Consider the following 13,099-nt stretch of genomic DNA (forward strand, 5'->3'; position numbering starts at 1 on the left):
CCACATTCAAGAAGTTTATTAACCCTTCAGGTGCTTCACATGAATTAATGGAATGTTGAAGGAAAAGATAAACATTTAACTTTCTTTCACAAAAATTTTCCTTTAGACTTAATTTTTTTTTACTTTTACAAGGGTAACAGGAGAAAATGTACCATACAATAGTCCAATTTCTCCTGTGCATGTCGATACCCCTTATGTGGGGGAAGGCCACTGTTTGGGCACACGGCAGAGCTCACAAGGGAAGGAGTGCCATTTCACTTTTTGAATGTAAAATTTGCTAGCATAATTACCGGATGCCATGTCACGTTTGGAGAGCCCCTGATGTCCTAAATAATGAAAAGCCCCCACAAGTGACACCATTTTGGAAACTAGACCCCTCAGGGAACTTATCTAGATGTGTATTAAGCACTGTGAACCCCCAGGTGCTTCACAGAAGTTTATAACTTTGAACCGCGAAAAGAAAAAAATCACACTTTTCTCACAAAAATTATTTTTAGCTCCAAATTTTGCATTTTCATAAGGGTAACAGGAGAAATGACTCCATACAATGTGTTTTGCAATTTCTCCTGTGAACGCAGATACCCAATATGTGGAGGAAAACAACAATTTGGGCACATGGCAGGGTTTGGAATGCAAGATGCGCCATTTGACTTTTTGAATGCAAAATTTGCTGGAATAATTAGCCGACGCCATATCGCATTTAGAGAACCCCTGATGTACCTAGGCAGTGAAAAAAACCCACAATTGACATCATTTTAGAAACTAGACCCCTTAGGGAACTTATCTAGATGAGTATTCAACACCTTGAACCTCCAAGTGCTTCACAGTATTTTATAAAGTTGAACCGTAAAATTAAAAAAAAATCAAATTTTTTCCACAAAAATCTTTTTTAGCTCCAAAGTTTATATTTTCACAAGGGTAATAGGAGAAAATGGACCCCAAAATGTGTTGTTTAATTTCTCCTAAGTTCACCGATACCCCATATGTTGTTGAAAACTACTTTTGAGGCACAGTGCAAAGCTCTGAAGGGAAGGAATGCCATATTAAAGTGCATATTTTGCTGCACTGGTTTGAGGGTGCCTTGTCACATTGGCAGAGTCCGAGGAGCCAGAACAACAGAACCACCCCCCCATAAGTGACCCCATTTTACAAGCTAAACATCTCAATGAATTCATCTAGGGGTGCAGTGGTTATATTGACACCACAGGTGTGTCATAAAATTTTATACCCCTAGTAAGTGAAGAAAAAATAATTTACATTTTTACCACCAATATTGTGTTTTAACCCCAAGTTTTACATTTTCACACTAGGAAATGGGCAAAATGGCACCAAATTTTGTCCCACAATTTTTGATGAATGTAGAAATACCCCATATGTGGCTGTTCAGTACTGCTTAGCCACACAACGAGACTTGGGGGGGGATGGCAACACAGAAAAAACACAGTATAACAAATGTGTAAAAATACTCTGCTGTAAAATCTAATATATAAAGCTCAAAGTGTGTATGTATGTGTGTATGTACAGTATGTATGTGTGTGTGTATGTGTGTATGTCCGGGATAGGCATCCGCACCGTCGCAGCTACAGCCACAAAATTTGGCACAGTCACACGTCTGGACTCCGAGAGCGTCCTAAGCTATGTTGTGAGGCGAAACTTTAACCCCGCACGTTCTAATTCACCAAACAATTTTGCCCCTATCTATATACTGGGGGGAAAAGTGTGTGCGTGTCAAGCCCCGCCCCTCATTATGATGTCACAATGCCCCTATTTGCATACTGGGGAAGCAGTGTGTGCACGTCAAGCCCCGCCCCTCTTTATGATGTCACAATGGTTGCCATGGCGACGGTGATGTCATCATAGTTTGCAAGCCCCGCCGCCGCTCATTATGATGTCATAATGGTTGACTATGGAATGGAGGATGTGTGATGAGTATATGGGCACCGGACTATGGGATGGAGGATATGTATGACAGGTATATGGGCACGGGACTATGGGATGGAGGATATGTATATGGGCACGGGACTATGGGATGGAGGATATGTATGATGGGTATATGGGCATGGGACTATGGGATGGCGGATGTGTATATGGGCATGGGACTATGGGATGGAGGATGTGTGATGGGTATATGGGCACTGGACTATGGGATGGAGGATATGTATGACGGGTATATGGGCACGGGACTATGGGATGGCAGATATGTATATGGGCACGGGACTATGGGATGGAGGATGTGTGATGTGTATATGGGCATGGGACTATGAGATGGCGGATATGTATGATGGGCATATGGGCATGGGACTATGAGATGAAGGATGTGTGATGGGTATATGGGCACTCGACTATGGGATGGCGAATATGTATGATGGGTATATGGGCATGGGACTATGAGATGAGAATATGTATGATGGGTATATGGGCATGGGACTATGGGATGGAGAATATGTATGATGGGTATATGGGCATGGGACTATGGGATGGAGGATGTGTGATGGGTATATAGGGACTCGACTATGGGATGGAGGATATGTATGATGGGTATATGGGCACAGGCCTATGGGATCGTGGATATGTATGATGGGTATATGGGCACGGGACTATGGGATGGAGGATAATTATAATTTTCTATAACTAACCACAGTTAGTTACTATGCCAGCGCCGGTCTCTTCAGGTAGTATATATATATAACAGTAAACAGCAAGTGCTAGTAAAAAGATGATAACAAAAACAGGGTATTTAGTTGATACTTTTTTTGCAAAAAATGTGAACTGAGCCGCTCCACCAAACGTCAAGGTATACCCATCTCAGAGCAGTCCTAACCAATGTATTTAAAACCTGACCATGTGAATAGTACCTATATGAGCAGGATTCAGAAAGGTAATGCCTGATGTGCACACGCTGTGCAAGACAGCTTTTTATGTGCATGGCCCACAAGAGAAGGGCGGGGACCTCCTAAAATTTGCAAAAGCAAGAAACTAATAGAATACAAACACATGAGCCATGCACATAGTGAACAAGTCGGTAGGACAGTGTTCACACCACCCAAAAACTGACACACAGAAAAAACACAGTATAACAAATGTGTAAAAATACTCTGTTGTAAAAAATATATATATAACAGTAGTAATAATAGTACATATATGAGCAGGATTCAGAAAGGTAATGCCTGATGTGGACACGGTGTGCAAGACATTTGGTAGAGCGGCTTAGTATACATTTTTTTCAAAAAACGTATCAACTAATCACATCAGGCATTATCTTTCTGAATCCTGCTCATATACAGTAGGTACTATTCACATGGTCAGGTTTTAAATACATTGGCTAGGATTGCTCTGATATGGGTATACCTTGATGTTTGGCATGGTGTGAGTGCTGTGCGATTTTTTTTCTTGCACCCATAGGCTTGCATTGGTGAGTCTCAGCCAATATATGCGTACAATCGCAGCATGCTGTGATTTTACACGAACGCTGAATACGTCCAAGAAAATGAACAGTGATGTGAGCTGCCCCATAGATCAACACTGGTCCGAGTGCTATGCGATGTTTTCTCTCCATGCATGTGTTGTGACAGTGACACAGTCGCGACACATGCAGCTGCAGCGACACATGCAGCTGCGGCGCTGATCAGCTGATCAGCTTGCACGCTCCATGTATCCAGATTCCATCTGCATCTTATTCGGTAAGCGCTATAGCTTGCCGACTAAGCAGGGACTCAAACAAATTCGCTCAACTCCAATCAAAAGTACCAGACTACTGACATGAAAGTTTTGCTGTATTGATACATTGTTGTATAAAATCTGCTCCTCAGCATTAATCACGCATTGAACTCTCCACTCTATTGAATCTTTTGCAAGTTGGTCTCATGAAGGGTAAGATCCTTATAATAATGTTTTCCCTTTAGCTGTACAAAATCTTCCCGTGGCTAATGAAAGTGCCTGGGCCACATCAGAAAGTTTTCAGTATCCAACGCACTTACCTAAACTTTTTACGATCGATCATCCAGAAACACAGGGACACCTGGGATCCTGCAAGCAGGAGGGACTTCATTGATGCCTTTTTTGAGGAAATAGAAAAGGTAAGCAAATACTGTGTTAACCCCTCCTCCACATGTTCATGTTTCAGGTACATGTGACATCCTTTTTTGTTTTTTTTCCATGGATACCACATGTACCTACAGTGTGTACGGAAAGTATTCAGACCCTTTTAAATTTTTCACTCTTTGATTCATTGCAGTCATTTAGTAAATTCAAAAAAGTTCATTTTTTTCTCATTAATGTATACTCTGCACCCCATCTTGACTGAAAAAAAAACAGAAATGTAGAAATTTTTTGCAAATTTATTAAAAAAGAAAAACTGAAATATCACATGGTCATAAGTATTCAGAACCTTTGCTCAGACACTCATATTTAATTCACATCCCGTCTATTTCCATGTGATCCTCATTGAGATGGTTCTACTCCTTCATTGCAGTCCAGCTGTGTTTAATTAAACTTAAAGGACTTGATTTGAAAAGGCACACACCTGTCTATTTAAGACCTTACAGCTCACAGTGCATGTCAGATGGTGTGCAGAGTGTATCCTCACCTTGAATGCATCAGAAAAAGGCCAAACCTAAAGCCATCCCAAACGAGCAACATTATACATGCTCTGACCTGCAAACAGTCCTAAGATGGTCCAGCAGCTGGCCTAAAATTACAAAAGATATCGGACATCTTTAAATTCTTAGCTGTGTATTTCTTACGAAAAGCTTTCAATGCCTGACAGACCAAGGAATCCTTGTTAACATTCTTCCAACCCATTAGCTTAAAGAAAAATGCTAAATGTTCTATCTTGCCAGAAAGAACTGCAAAAGATACATCCTCCTCAAATTCTCTGCCAATCATACATATATAGTAAAGGTACAACTGAAAAACTCGATCCTCGAAGGAGTCAACAAGTTCCTGCTATTCTTGCCACACCCACACATATTTTACCCAGGTGCCATGAGAAAAGTCAAATACCGGGTAATCCAAACACACAGAGAGATAAGGAGCAGAGGTGGGTGGAAGGAAGGTAAACAGACACGAGTAGAGTCAGAGGTACGCAGCAGGACCTGGCCTGTATCATGACATCAAGTGGCAGTAAAGAAAAAATTTCCACATATTCATCCTTCCATATCTTATCCCTAACATCTGGTTTTAAATGAGCACCTAATGGATCATCAAAGCATGCATATACTTCTCCCCTACCTACTGTATATCATCCAGACGCACCAAATCCACAGCGGTGGCCACAGAAGCCACTGGAACAACAATGCTAACACCTGCAGTGGAGCCACTGGAGCAACGCTAACAGCTGCCGGGGCGGGCAAACACCTAAACATCCTAACAAATTCGACTGCCACATCAGTAGCTCTTACTCCACCAACATCACCAGAACCAGACAACGCTACCTCACTGTCCCCACCAACCACACTCAAATTGTCATTCAACACATTCATATGCCATGCTGACTACGAGTGGTGCTCGAAACAGTCGTCTCATATCCTCCGCTCCGCTCCTCACTGTTTGATGTCAACTGTCTGTCCTCCTTGGATACAGCCTCAGGCACAGAAACATTGCTAGAAGTACCTGATGCAGTCATCTCGTCGCTTGGTCTGTGATGGTTGGACTGCGCTCGCCGTCTAGGAGATGAAGCAAGGTGTCACGGGATACCGTGACAGTGTGGAGTCAGAAGACCGAAGTATCTGATTGCTCCTACACTGGTGCTGAGAACAAGCACTTCACCTTCATTTTAAATGTGTTTATTCCTTCTGGCAGAACAGGGGTTAATCGGCCATGATGGAGATCCCTGTGCTCACAGCTGAGCTCGGTTAGTCACTTCTTATTCCTTTATAATCTGGACCCTGATACAAATCATTGTCAGAGCCAGCTTTGTTGCTGCATAGCTAACAGGGAGAGGAGTTCTTATGAGGAGAGTTGGAGTAGTTATTGGTGACTGTTGCTTGGTTTGTATGGGTGTTAATTCCCTATCCTTCTCTATTTTGGTTTATCCCCCTACCTTCACATCCCGATGCATTCCTCTGTTATATGTGAGTGAATATTTTGTATGTCTGGAGTTTTCTGTTAACCCTTGTTTGTGTTGCCTTGTTTGTAGGGTTGGTGTACTATGGTGCACAGTAGCGCTCCTGTTATGATTGAGTCACCGTAGGAGGCAAAAAACAGAAATGCTAGCTAAGTCCAGAAAACCAGAGAGGTTGGCAGCTATCGGATTGCAGACCCCTGAACCTATCAACACAACTAGCAGTAGCCGTGGGGGGTTCCTACGATGCCCTAGACCCCTCGATCACAGCCGGAGAATTAAATAGCCTAAAGACAGAAAGGGAAATCTAAACTGCCCCAGAGCAGACCCCAAAGCAAAAGGCAGCCCCCCACATATAATGACGGTGAAGCAAGAAGAAAGAACACAACACAGACAGAAAGATAGACTGAGCAAAGACGGGGCCCAAGCTAACTAGATAGAAAAGGACAGGAAGGCTGCTGTCTGCAATCCGTGAAAAACCCTATGAAAATAAGAGCCAACAGACTGACAGTGAAAAAGGCCCTGAAGACGCTAGGCTTCAAAAAGACTATGTCAGTACTCAGGAATATTCTGAAGACAGAGCAACCGGCAAAAGGAGAATCAGCTCACCCCAGCAGGTAATGGAAGAATCCAGAAAAGCAAGGCAAACAAAAACAAAACACAAATGCTAAAAGGCAAAGCAGAAAACTTAGCTTTAGAGGAGCAGGAATCAGACTGGTTTCCTAGAAGTCCACAGAGAAATCACCCGCAGGGCAGAAGGGCGTCGGCAGCCTTATATCCAGTCCGTGACTCCACTCAGCCAGTCATCATCATTAGACTCCGGTGCCTGATAATCAGGCTCATTACCTTCCTTTACCAGAATAGGGAGTTCACCAGACCTCAGTGACGAAGGGGAAAATGAACTCACAACACGCTCCTCTTCCCTGGGTGTTGGAAGAGAACAGATGGAGAACTAACTCAGGAGATAAGGCAAGGGCAGAGGCCCGGCATCTTCACCTTCTTAAGTATCCCAGGGAGTAGGGCAAGCTAGGGAGCCTGTTGTGAACACTTGTAACCTGACTTCTGAGTTTGGGCTCCCTCTGGTGGTTTCTGCGGGTAATACAGCTGGTCAGGTTGACAGAAGTCAATCACCTAAAGAGGATGAGTGGCGATCAGGTGTTACAGACTGGGAAGATTTAAGTCAGCAAGCTTCCCTCAGTTGTTGCTGGTGATTTGGTTTTCTTCCTGTGCATTGTGAAGTCCGCTTGCCCCCTGCTTGGTCCTGCATCGTTCAGATAAGTGATTTCTTTGCTGGAATCTTTTTGCACTTGATCCAGTTTTTGCCTTTCTCTGCTTTCTGCTTTACTGTGTGGGTTCAGCATTGTTCCCGGCTGGGACCAGTGCTGGACCCCGTTCCATATGTCACAGCTTATGTCAGTCTGTTCAGTATTGCTAGTCCCCTGTTATATCAGTATCTTTTGTTTTGCTTCCAGTTCACACCAGAATGCTTATCTAATGGGGGAGAGGTCGTGTGGCCTCAGTATTTTTGCATATCAGACGTGTTGGATTTTTCTTAGGGTTTTTTGCGTGATTGCAGACAGTATCTTTCCTGTCCTGTTCTATCTAGAAAGTTTGCTTACTCTATTTTCTGCCTGTGTTTGTGCCTCATCTTGTCTCACGGCAATATATGTTTGGGGGCTATCTATTCCTTTGGGGTTCTACTCCGGGGCAGTTTAGCTCTCCCCTTTCTTGCTTTAGGCTTAGTTAACTCTTTGGCTGTGCCGAGGCATCTAGGTCATCATAGATACGTCCCACGGCTAATTCTAGTTGTGTTGTTAGTTTAGGGGTCTGTATTTGCTTAGTTACCAACCTTTCTGGTTTTCTGGTTGCCTAGCTTATTCCCCGGCTATCCTCCTCGGTGACCTAATCATAACAGGAGCCCCATAGTGTTAGGGACAGGGAAGGAGCCCCTGGTCCCGGGTCACCTGACATCTGTTTCATGACACAAGGACTTCGGCAGTACGCCTACAGCCAGCACTTCTCGAATTTATCCAGCTCCACCCATGCAGACTGCCTTCTCCGCTTCCTGCCTTCCACCTCTTGTAGCAGGCTGACAAGACCTGCAGTGCCTCTATCACGAATGTTAAGTACTGTAGGTCGCATTGCCATCTGATCTGTTTTCTCCTTTCGGGCGCTGGTTGAATGCACAGGATGCATTTCCTGATTACCGGATGAGGAGGACGGGCCAGTGGCATCATTCCCCTCCTCCTGAATACCAGGTCGGCACTGCAAATTCCACCCAGAAAGCCACATTGACTGTGCCACTGGAGGTATTGTCCATGGCCTTGAAGGGTCCCTGCTGGGGCTCCGTATCTTGCACCTGGTTTGGGGTGATAGCTTCGGGGCTCAGTGTCTCTGGAGACCTAGACCAAATTAGACCTAGACAGAGGCAACTGTTGTGAGTTCATTTTCCCCTTCACTACTGAGGCCCGAGGAACTCCCTCTTCTGGTAAAGAAAGGTAGTGAGCCTGATTATCAAACACCTGAGGCTGATGATGATGACTGGCTGAGTGGAGTTACTGACTGGATATAAGGCTGCCGACGCCCTTCTGCCCTGCGGGTGATTTCTCTGTGGGATCCTTGGAGACCAGTCTGAATTCCTGCTCTTCTAAAGCTAAGTTTTCTGCTCGGCTTTTTGCATTCTTGCTTTGACTTTGTTTTGCTTTGTTTTTCTGGATTTCTGCCATTCCCTGCTGGGGTGTGCTGAATTCCTTTAGCTCTGTCTTCTGAAAATACCTGAGTGCTGATTTAGTTTTTGAAGCCTAGCTGCTTCAGGGTCTTTTTCATATCAGCTTGTTGGCTTATGTCTTTGATAGGGTTTTGGCAGATTGCAGACAGCAACCTTCCTTTCCTGTTCTGTTTAGTTAGCTTGGGCCCCGTCTTTGCTCAGTCTATCTTTCTATCTGTGTGAGTGTTTTTTCATCTTGCTTCACCGTCATTATATGTTGGGGGCTGCCTTTTACTTTGGGGTCTGCTCTGGGGCAGTTTAGATTTCCTTTTCTGTCTTTAGGCTATTTAGCGCTCCGGCTGTGATCGAGGGGTCTAGGGCATCGTAGGAACCCCCCACGGCTACTGCTAGTTGTGTTGATAGGTTCAGGGGTCTGCAATCTGGTAGTTGCCAACGTCTCTGGTTTTCTGGACGTAGCTTCTATTTTTGTGTCTGCCTCCTACGGTGACTCAATCATAACAGAATCACCCGCCATACCGCAGATCCTAGGGTACTCTATAGCAGGAAAGAATTGTAAAAAAAAGTGTATATTTTTTCCTCTATATCTCTGAGGCCGTAGGGGGAATTTTTTTTTCTCTCAATGGAGATAAAGCTATTGTCTGATCGTGTGGAGCAGCTCGCTGCGGAAGTGCGGGGAATTTCCGCCTACCTTGCTCATTCACATGCTGCTGAACCTAAGATTCCTACACCTGATGTATTTTTTAGGGATCGGTCTTAATTTTTGAATTTCAAAAATAATTGTAAATTATTTTTTGCCTTGAAGCCTAACTCGTCAGGGAGCTCCGCGCAGCAGGTTAAAATTGTCATCTCTTTGCTGCGTGGCGATCCCCAGGATTGGGCGTTTTCTTTGAAACCAGATGATCCTATTCTGACTAATGTGAACGCATTTTTTCAGGCCTTGGGGTTGTTGTATGACGAACCTAATGCCATTGATCAGGCTGAAAAGACCCTGCTGGCATTGAACCAGGGTCGTGATTCTGCAGAATTGTACTGTCAAAAATTCCAAAAGTGGGCAGTACTTACTACCTGGAATGATAATGCCTTGGCTGCTCTCTTTCGGAAGGGGTTGTCAGAAGCCGTAAAAGATACTATGGTGGGATTTCCTGTTCTCTCTGGTCTTGATGATTCTATGTCATTAGGCATTCAGGTTGATCGGCGTTTGCGCGAACGCAAAGCTGCACGAGAGGTGTTGCCACCTGTTGAACAAATGTCTGAACCTATGCAATGTGATAGAGTTTTTTCCAGAGAGCAGCGTCAGGAGTTCAGAAGGCGTAATAAGTTGTGTTTTTTCTGTGGAGATGCCTCGCATATTATTTCTGTCTGTCCTAAACGAGAGAAACGCTTTGCACACACGTTTTCTGTTGGTGGTGTTCAACCTAAGTTTCTTCTGGCTATTACTCTGATCTGCTCCCTGTCCACATTTTCCTCCAAGGCTTTTGTGGATTCGGGAGCAGCCCTAAACCTAATGGACTTGGATTTTGCTAAACGTTGTGGATTTCCGATGACACCTCTGCAGACACCTATCCCTTTGAGGGGGATTGATGCTACTCCTTTGGCTAAAAATAAACCTCAGTTTTGGACCCAGGTGGTAATGCGGGTCGCCCCAGACCATCAAGAAAATTGCAGATTTTTGGTGTTGCATAATCTGCATGATGCTATTGTTCTGGGGTTTCCCTGGTTACAAATTCATAATCCAGTTTTGGATTGGAAATCTGTGTCTGTGGTGAGTTGGTTGTCGGTGTGCCTTTAGTGAGGCTCCGGTGTTTTCCACCTCTCCTCAGTCGCATGATGTTCCTGATTATTTGGCGGACTTTTATGATGTATTTAGTGAGAATGAGTCTGCGTCTCTGCCTCCTCATAGGAGTTATGACTGTGCAAATGAACTAAGCCCGGGGTGTAAATTTCCCAAGGGTCGACTCTTCAATTTATCTGTACCCGAGCACGAGGCTATGCGATCCTATATTAAGGAGGCGTTGGAGAAGGGTCATATTAGACCACCCTCGTCACCCTTAGGTGCCGGTTTTTTTTTTGTAGCCAAAAAGGATGGATCATTAAGACCTTGTATTGATTATCGTGCCCTCAACAAAATTACTGTTAAATATCAGTATCCGTTACCCCTGATTTCTGATCTATTCTCCAGAGTTAAAGGTGCTTGCTGGTTTACCAAGCTTGACCTCAGGGGGGCGTATAATCTTATTCGCATTAAGCATGGGGATGAATGGAAGACGGCGTTTAATACTCCGGAGGGACATTTTGAGTACCTGGTGATGCCTTTTGGGCTCACTAATGCCCCTTCTGTCTTCCAGTGCTTCATGAATGATATTTTCCGAGATTTTGTCGATAAATTTTTGATTATCTATCTGGATGATATTTTGATCTTCTCCAAGGATTGGGATTCTCATGTGGAACATGTTCGGACTGTGTTCCGGATCTTGAGGGAGAATTCCCTGTATGTCAAAGGATCTAAATGCCTTTTTGGAGTACAGAGGATTTCTTTTTTGGGATTTATTTTGTCCCCATCAACTATTGAAATGGACCCGGCCAAGGTACAGGCCATTTACGATTGGGTTCAGCCCACTTCTTTGAAGGCCCTCCAGAAGTTTTTGGGTTTTGCTAATTTTTATCGGAAATTTATAGCAAAATTTTCTAGTATTGCCAAGCCATTGACTGATTTGACTAAGAAGGGTGCTGATGTGTTAAATTGGTCTCCGGAGGCTGTTTCTTCCTTTCAGGAGCTGAAGCGAAGATTCACCTCCGGCCCGGTTTAGCGGCAACCTGATGTCTCACTTCCGTTCCAGGTAGAGGTGGATGCTTCTGAGATTGGTGCAGGAGCTGTTTTGTCCCAAAAGGATCCTGTAACAGCTAAAATGAATCCCTGTGCTTTCTTTTCCCGAAAGTTCTCTCCATCTGAACGTAACTATGATGTGGGGAATCGGGAACTGTTGGCCATGAAATGGGCATTTGAGGAGTGGAGACATTGGTTGGAGGGAGCTAAGCATCAAGTCGTGGTCCTCACTGACCACAAGAATTTGATTTACCTAGAGTCGGCTAAGCGCTTGAACCCTAGACAGGCTAGGTGGGCCTTGTTTTTTACACGTTTTGATTTTGTGGTTTCTTTTCTTCCTGGAACTAAGAATGTCAAGGCAGACGCCCTCTCTAGGAGCTTCTTTGCTGATTCTCCTGTGGTGACCAAGCCTGCTACCATCTTAGGTGAAGGGGTAGTTCTTTCTGCCATCTCGCCCGATTTGAGACGTGCTCTGGAAGAGTTCCAGGAGGACAAACCTGAGCGTTGTCCCAGTGGAAAGTTGTATGTTCATGACCAGTGGAAGAAGAGAGTGATGTCTGAAGTTCATTGCTCTGCTTTGGCTGGTCATCCAGGTATTTTTGGTACTAGAGATCTGGTGAGTCGGTCTTTTTGGTGGCCCTCCTTGTCTCGTGATGTCAGGAATTTTGTGCAGTCCTATGGGACGTGCTCCCGGTCTAAATCGTGTTCTCGCTCTAGTGGGTTGTTGATGACTTTGCCTGTCCCCAAGAGGCCATGGACCCATATTTCAATGGATTTCATCTCTGATATGCCTGTCTCTCAAAGGATGACTGTTATTTGGGTGATTTGTAAATAGGTTCTCTAAGATGGTTCATCTTGTACCACTCCCTAAGTTGCCGTCTTCCTCTGAGTTGGTGCCCCTGTTTATATAACAGGTGGTTCGCTTGCACGGGATTCCTGAGAACATTGTATCTGACAGAGGAGTCCAGTTTGTGTCTAGATTTTGGAGAACTTTCTGTTCCAAGCTGGGAATTCAGTTGTCCTTCTCCTCTGCTTTTCACCCTCAGACCAATGGGCAGACAGAGAGAACAAACCAGACCTTGGAGTCATATTTGAGATGTTTTATTTCTGCTGATCAGGATGATTGGGTTTCATTTTTGCACTTGGCCGAATTTGCTTTAAGTAATAGAGCTAGTTCTGCCACTTTGATGTCACCTTTTTTTTGTAACTTTGGGTTTCATCCTCGATTTTCTTCAGGACAGGTGGAGCCCTCTGCCTGCCCAGGTGTTGACACTGTGGTGGAGAGAATGCACCAGATCTGGTACCAAGTGGTGGATAAGTTATCTCTCTCCCAGGAAAAGGCCCAGCGGTTTTCCAACCGACATAGGACCATTGGTCCCCAGTTTAAGGTTGGTGATATGGTGTGGTTATCATCAAAAAATATTGCTATGAAGATGGCTTCTCCTAAGTTTAAGCCTAGATTTATTGGACCTTACAAGATTTTGGA

At 44.3% G+C, this 13,099-nt stretch overlaps 1 protein-coding gene across 2 annotated transcripts in view; it reads left to right on the forward strand.

Annotated features, from left to right (window-relative positions):
• The window catches only part of LOC141053169 (cytochrome P450 2D15-like), a 130,636-nt gene that overhangs the window by 98,241 nt on the left and 19,296 nt on the right, over window positions 1-13,099 (forward strand). For both annotated transcript variants that reach the window (XM_073550532.1, XM_073550531.1), the window contains exon 5: window positions 3,903-4,076. In XM_073550532.1, coding sequence (XP_073406633.1) covers window positions 3,903-4,076 — 174 coding nt within the window. The remainder of the gene's footprint in view (window positions 1-3,902; window positions 4,077-13,099) is intronic.

This window comes from Dendrobates tinctorius, unplaced genomic scaffold, assembly GCF_039654945.1.
Source record: "Dendrobates tinctorius isolate UK_male_01 unplaced genomic scaffold, ASM3965494v1 ptg000165l, whole genome shotgun sequence".
NCBI classification, from domain to species: Eukaryota; Metazoa; Chordata; class Amphibia; order Anura; family Dendrobatidae; genus Dendrobates; species Dendrobates tinctorius.